The 7,136-nt window shown below is 41.6% G+C and overlaps 1 protein-coding gene across 6 annotated transcripts in view; it reads right to left on the minus strand.

The window, feature by feature from the left end:
• The window catches only part of LOC137167650 (poly(rC)-binding protein 3-like), a 490,543-nt gene that overhangs the window by 9,942 nt on the left and 473,465 nt on the right, over window positions 1-7,136 (minus strand). For 4 of the 6 annotated variants that reach the window (XM_067569874.1, XM_067569876.1, XM_067569877.1 and 1 more), the window contains one exon: window positions 4,199-7,136. This exon is cut by the window's right edge and continues 102 nt beyond it. The exons of 1 other annotated variant lie outside the window; for it this stretch is intronic. In XM_067569874.1, coding sequence (XP_067425975.1) covers window positions 6,881-7,136 — 256 coding nt within the window. In that variant the 3' untranslated portion in view covers window positions 4,199-6,880. Of the gene's footprint in view, window positions 1-4,198 lie in introns of those variants that run through there. One more of the 6 variants, XM_067569883.1, reaches the window with a different exon arrangement.

Raw genomic sequence — 7,136 nt, forward strand, 5'->3', positions numbered from 1 at the left:
AATTAGCAGTGGACTGCTAGAGACACCACTGAAAGTCATTTATTGGAAGACAATCAGTGGGATTAAAACAATTTATGTGAGGACAATGCACATTTTTACAGAAGAGATTGAGCCTAGCCTCTGTGTATAAATTTTCTCTGGTGTACGAAGGTCTTATGTGCCCACTGTGCACTGAGGGGAGGAGAGATCATCAGCAAGCTGGGATGCAGCAGATTAAAGAATGAAAAAGAATGCTTCAATGGTCACTAGCAACAACTGAATAAAGTTAATAACTGTACCGTGCATCTAGTTAGTTCAGTTTTTAAAAGCAAAGTGTAACTAGTTTGTGTCATTGATTGATTGTATAAATATATAATGCTCAAACACATTCCAAGGGACTTTTACAAATTTTCATCTGAAATCTTTGGTATCTTTCTGCATTCATTATAGCAGTGGGCTAGTGATAGTATAGCTAAGGAAGAGATTTCTAAATTACATTTTGGGTCAAAGTTTCATGATTAGATGAAATTTTCAGCTCAGATTAACCGCAGTGCAGCAGGGGGATGGGAAGGATGGCAACAACAACAAAAATCAGAGTGGCTGATACGAAGTTACTGCTTGTGCAACAAAAAGTGCTATGCAACTTTTAAGAAAATGTCCAACTTTTAAATTGGCCTGGATTTCAAACTTCAAGCTGGCCATGACTGTATCTTGACTGAGGAAGCCTTGCTTTGTAACTTCAAAAGAAGAGGTGAGATTTTCATAGGTGCCAGTGAGCATCCCCTTGAAAGTCAATTAAGGTTGTGTGCCTCACTCCCAATGGTGCCTTTGGAAATCTCCCTGTAGATGTTTTCAAACAAGGCAAAGGTACAGATGGTTGGGAGAGGGGGAAAAAGAACATTGTGTGATTTTCCTTAGAGGACTTATCTTGGTGAGCTGCTCTGGACTTCTCCTATTCTCATAGGAAGGATGAGGCTGTGAGTAGCTGTCACAGACCAGTCCGTATAGCACAAGGTGGCAATTTTTACACACACAAATCCTTAATTTAAATCGGGGACTCTGATTGAAACAATCTACCACAAAGAAAAGGCCCGTGCCAAAATTTGAATTGTGTAATTTGAAGGAATGTTAGGTGTTTCTCACCTGGTGCTGAGCCCTGTAAGCTTGGTCCCCTTTTGCTGAGCTATGACACATGCTACCAAAAAATAATCCCTAAATTGCTTTCCTTGTGCTTAAGGATTGGGCCTTTTGAAACCTCAATTTTCCTAGCTGTAGATTAAAACGAATGATACTGCCGGTCTTTGCTGAAAAGTGCTATGTAAAAGGTAGGCTTACGCTCGGCGCTCTCTGACCAATGAGGGATGTCTTAACACATCAGTGTATGTGGTGCAGTAGCTGAAGCCACCAGCACACATGCAAACTGGGCTGTTCCCTATAACTTGTAATGTGCTTGTGTGAGAATATGAAAATAGAATGATGGTTAGCACAACAGAAAGAGTGGTTTCTGGCCCAACACACGTGCCCTTTTTGATTTAGCTGGCCGATCAAATCTAAGCTGCTGCTTGACCTCATTTATACACTTTGTATCCTATAACTGCAAGCTTTTCTTGCAGTGAAGCTGCAGGATTAGTGCTGGCTAAGGGCTTTTAACACCAAACAGTTGCAGCTTAAATTATTCCTGTGTGTAAACTTCCCAGTAAATATATCCCCTTGCATCAATTGGCATGCACCTCATTTGCTTTGAGCTCAGTGCAACTTGTGCAAGTACCACTGGTGGTTGCTGTTCAGGGTTTTATATTGCTATATCAGCCTGTTTGTGATGGCTCTTCCTCCCACATCAGCCCTCCTGTTTTGCCTGCCTTCCCAACTTGCATGCTGTCATCTCTCCCAAACTCATGTTACATGTTTTCTGGCCTAGATTGTATAGTTAGGGTGCCCAGCCAACAAGTGTGAAAAATTGGGACCGGGGGGGGGGGGGAACAGGTGCCTCTATAAGAAAACACTCCAAATATCAGGCCAAGTGGGCACCCTAGGGCTACCATTTAGGGTGGCTAGCAGAGCTGTTTTGGCTTCAATGTACTATATGCATTGATGCGGTCTAACTAATAGCCATAGGCTAAGGTGGCTCAGCCCACCATGCCAATGTTTATGCCACTGCCTTCCCATCACCGTAGCTGAACTCAAGCCGCAAGTTTGATTATTGCAACTGCTTTCCTAAGTCCCAGCTCACTGTACTGTGGGCATTGTTGCAGCTCACCGTTTCATTACACATGCACAAGAGTGACCATCTCACGCTTCCGTCACAGACAATGTCACTGGCTTCTGATTCACTTTAGCCATGTTTAAAAAAAAACTCCCACCACGCCAGTCGCTGTTCCACCCACTGCCGCCACAGCTCCGGCAATGCCCCTTTAGCTTGTTTCAGTTGGAACAGGCTCCCTCCAGCTTGCCACGTGTCAAACCCTTGCTTGGTTTTTTTTTCCAGCTCTCATGTGACAAGCTCTTTTCTCCTTTGCATAGGCTGCTTCATTTCTCAGACCATTCCTGGCACCCCACCCCCCTGTGCATTAGGTATTAAACCTATAATTGTAGTTGTTAAGGTGCCTGGGAAGTATTTGCATGAAGCCTTTTGTATAAACAAAAACCACTGCTGCTTCAGCCAGAGTACCACTATGGGCAGAGGGATGGTCCTCACCTCCTCAGCCTTTGTCACAAAATAGGCATTAATACCATGCTGGGGAATCAGGAGAACTTTCCAATGGTACTTGAACTTGCCAGGCATTTCCTGTAACACCACCTCATTGCACCTTATTTAAAGACTACACTTATTTAAGCTAAGTCATACCATAACTAACATCTTAGCTGGGGCGTGGGGGAGAGGGCTTAAAAAATGTACCTAGTTTTGAAAGCACCTTGCTACCATTTCAAGTGGAAAGGTGCAGTCTATGGGCCTTGCCTAGCAACCCTTACTTAGGTGACCAGGCTGACTGAACTCAGTGGGCATACTTGCCTGAACTAGTGGTTCTGGGATTGGGCCTTCAGCTGATTCAGACGTCGAATGGGTCATATTAGTTCCATGTGCTGCAAAACTACCATGTTACAAAGTGAAAAGGTTCCACATGCCCAGCAGGCAAGGTGGCCCATGTGCAGCCCCACACAGCCAATGCTCCCCATGGTGACCCCTATATTTAATATGAAGGAGTAGCCCATCATGGCGTCTACAGGTTGCAGCTTGCTCCACCAGATCCATAAATAGGAGACTGGCTGGGTCAAGGAGCATTGCATGACACAATCCGTAGTTTCAATATGAAACAAGAGGCTCATTACATACATCTGATTGCATATGGCCCTTGGATTGCTGGCATATTGCCAATGCAGCCCTTGGGTGGAAAAATTTGGGCACCCTGCCCCCGAAGCAATGTGCAGTGTTTAGCAGCGTGAAACCAACAAAAGCCATTAACGATAGCAGGATTGTCTACATTTCCCCTGGCTGGTTGTAAATCAATACTGGCCTTAAATGAGAACTAGGGGAGGGGAGTGGTTCTTTAATTTGGGCCAAATCCTACCACCTGCACGTCTTTTCAGTAGTAATTTACTCCAAGTGTGGGCCCCCTTAAAGCCAAAGGGGATTATTTTGCAGTGTAAGGCACTACCCAATGTAATCAATGACAGAATCTGGTCCCCTCTAATCAGGTTTGTAAATGCTATAAAAAAATCAGCTACTTGTACTCGGATGGTCTCGTGGCTTGTTTGATGCTGCTGATTTTGCAGCGTGTTATGCTGCTTCCAAATGAGCACCAAGGTCTTACAAGTGCTGATATTAACCCTTTAATCCTTAATAAAAATAAGCCATTTGTCTATGCGATTATTTTGAGAAGCCATTTCTAAAAGAGACAAAAATTGTCAACCTGGTAACCAAAGAACAAGTTTAGAGCAACACAAAAGTTGTATGCAAAAAGCTACCATGTGGTTTTTTTTAAGCAGGAAAAAAATTTATTTATAAAACGTCTTATTTAATTTACTGTCAACTCTATAATTGAATACAGTGAGTTAGAACACTAACAGCCCATGCTTTTATACAGACTAGTCAAAGCATGAACATCAACAAAAAATAACACCCCCCGCTCCCCCCTCCAAAAAAAATTTGCTCTATGTTTTGAGCCACAACAGTGTTAAAGTGGAACAGTAATGAAAGCAACACAAGAGTTAGGAAGCACAGTTGCTTTAAAGAGTAAAAGAAGTATTTATTTTGATGTCTCAGAATAAGAAAGTTAGAAATGGCAGAAATTCCTCTGTAGATTAGTCCATAGAAATCATTGTCTCATGGGGCTTTGGAAAAGTCCTGTCTGGTGGCTAATGTACTAGGGCATGATGAGATACATTACAGAGCCCCCAGGCCAGTAACTTCTGAAGACAGCCTAAAATGTAGGAACAAAAATGAGGAGAAAAAGAAAAAAAAAAAGAAAAAAAATCTTCTCACCATTAAAAAAATTACACTTGTGTACAACCAGCATAGAACAGCATTTCAATGCAGGCAAGTTTTCTCACATTTTTTTTTTACTTCAGTTAGTAAAACAATTACAATAGTCCAGAACAATTTTACAGCAGTTTTCTAGAGCTGTTAGATATCTGAGGTACCATGACATTTGTTCCAGTTTTTCCTTCATTATATACAAACAACTACCCTTCCCCATTTTGATAAGTAAGTGAAAACTGTAACAACGACAGTTCTACAAATGGTTACAGTGACAAAACTTAGCGCAAAAGTACGAAGTTGGAGAAAAAGCCTATAAAATACAGAAATGACATAGAATACTGAAATAGTACTTAGCCCTATACAATAATAACACACTTTTAAACACCATGGTTTAAAAAGTATTGCATTTGCATTCTGTGGTTTTAGTTTATATTAAAATGCACTGAAAACAGTTCAATTCATTAAAGCTTTGTGTCCAAGGAGTGCAAAGTGGATGAACATGGCAGGCTAATGGGAGGCTAAATTTTTCAAGTTGTGAGGAAAACAATATTGCATTACTGAGCCAGTGTTATGCAACGGAAATTAAAAATAAGGTGAATGGACAAACAGAAAATGCAATTAAAAACTAGTTCCAACAGCTAGCAAACAGCTATTACAGCTCCCAACTACTTTCAGTTTACTCGCAATTATTTTTCCTTTCATAGTAAATGTGTGTGTAATTATGTTTGCTGGCTGGCTGGCTTCCTAGAGAAGTGACAACCTTCAAATAACATTTGATATGAAAGAGACAAGCTATTTTCTAACCGTAACTTACACTGTGAAATGAGTTGCCATATTTCCAAGCTTTTAAACTGGAATGTATTTAGGATTGGTACAGTACCTTAGTAAAATAGCCAATGCATGTTGGCCAAGAAGGCCATGTGACCCTGTTCCCATTAACGTCAAGCGCTGTTTTATTATTGACTTCAGTGGGAAGATGATCTGGGGCCTAAATTATATGGGGTATATTTTCAGCAAAGCTGACATTGCCTGGCTGTGTATTTTGGGCCTGCAAAACAAACTGTGGGCACAAATCTGAGTACTTGCCCCTCTGATTTGTAGTTAGAGGTGCGCATGTTTCGAGTTGCACCTTCAGTTCATAAGCAGGAGCAAAATATACTCGGGCAAATTGTGCATACAAAAGGGAGCCTGCCCTCCTGAAAATGTACTCCTTAAAGTACGTTACCCTTCTCTAGCATCCTAAAGTAAGATGAAGCATTGTGCCCTGTAAAGATACTATAAAAACAGATTGATTAGCTGTGTACTATGGCTTGGCTAATACATTAGTATGGATATATGGATGGCGCATACATGATTTAAAAGCTTGTTAAAATTACCTCATGTTACCACTTAATATTTTTCTTCCTTTAGTATTTTTCCATTGTGTTAATTTAAGAGTTTCTCATTGCAGCAAGATTCATACACATGGGCGGCCCATGAATATATGTATGTATGTATTATTAGACTATTTGGTATTTTTTTTAGCTTCTTTATCTAGTAAGCTGTAAGTGTCAAGCAGATTAATATGTCTCAATGCTTTGTGAAGTTTAGCGGATTGACCGCTAGTGGTCAGGCATGCGTGGGCATTTCCTTTCAGAGATGCCTGGTGCTTTCTAGCTGTGGGCCTATCAAAATATTCATGAAGACAAATGGCACATTTGAGGGATACATCAACTGAGAAGTAGTCTCACAGTTGAAGGGATCCCTTCAAATGAATAAAAATACTGATGTGCTAGGCAGTAATTAACAACTCTGTCTAATGCCAAAGACATGTTTGTCAAACAAGCTTTAGTCTCAGGTAGCTTTTTTTTTTTCCTTTTCTTTTTGAAGGCCCCAGTTCTGTCCTTGCTGACATCTGTGCAACCCTACTGAAATGCACAGGTGTAAATGAGGGCAGAATGTGGCCCTGGGAAGGGGTCTTTTCCTATATGCTGGCTAGAGCAGGCAGCATTTGTTAGAGTCAGTGCTTGAGACTGCAGATCTCTATTATTGTTGGCAGAGCCGGGACTCCTTAGTTAAGAATGAAAGCCCATCTCCATTCTAAGCCTAGTGCTGGAGTCTTTATTAATAACTATGTTAGCTAAAGTTTGTCATATAACTGTTGTGGTGCCCAAAAATCTAGCATTTTTAACCTACGCATGGTTACCAACTAGAGTGTAAAAGAATCAGGGAGGCTGTTGGAACTAGTTGCTATTTTTGGGGTGGGTGGGTGTGTGCGTGCACGCATGTTAATAGTTATGGCAAGTGGAAGACAATTTGAGGTGGCAACAGTTAACACTAGCAATTTAACAGAAAATAAAATATGCCATATTGTTTCCTTGATCGCTATCATCTACCACAGAATCTTGGTAGAGCTCGAAAAAACTTGCATTGTTTCTCATCCCTTCAATATGGAGCAAACTTCTGGCGGTCAGATTTCTTAACCCCACTCGTCGATGGAATTTTGGCAGTGTAAGCGGATAAACTCCCCGTGGCCCCCGCAGCGGCCGCGGCATTTAGTGCCAGGAGTGGGACAGTTTTCATGCCAAGCAGACTGGAGACAGGAACGGCATAGTGGGTGGTTGGTAAAGTTGGTAAAGGGGGAGGGGTACTGACGTTAACCGCGGAGGCAGCTGCTGCTGCCGCCAAGACAGCCATAGAG

The sequence above is a fragment of the Emydura macquarii genome, unplaced genomic scaffold (assembly GCF_026122565.2).
Source record: "Emydura macquarii macquarii isolate MOO-44397 ecotype Brisbane River unplaced genomic scaffold, CSIRO-AGI_Emac_v2 contig_2948, whole genome shotgun sequence".
Taxonomy (NCBI): Eukaryota; Metazoa; Chordata; order Testudines; family Chelidae; genus Emydura; species Emydura macquarii.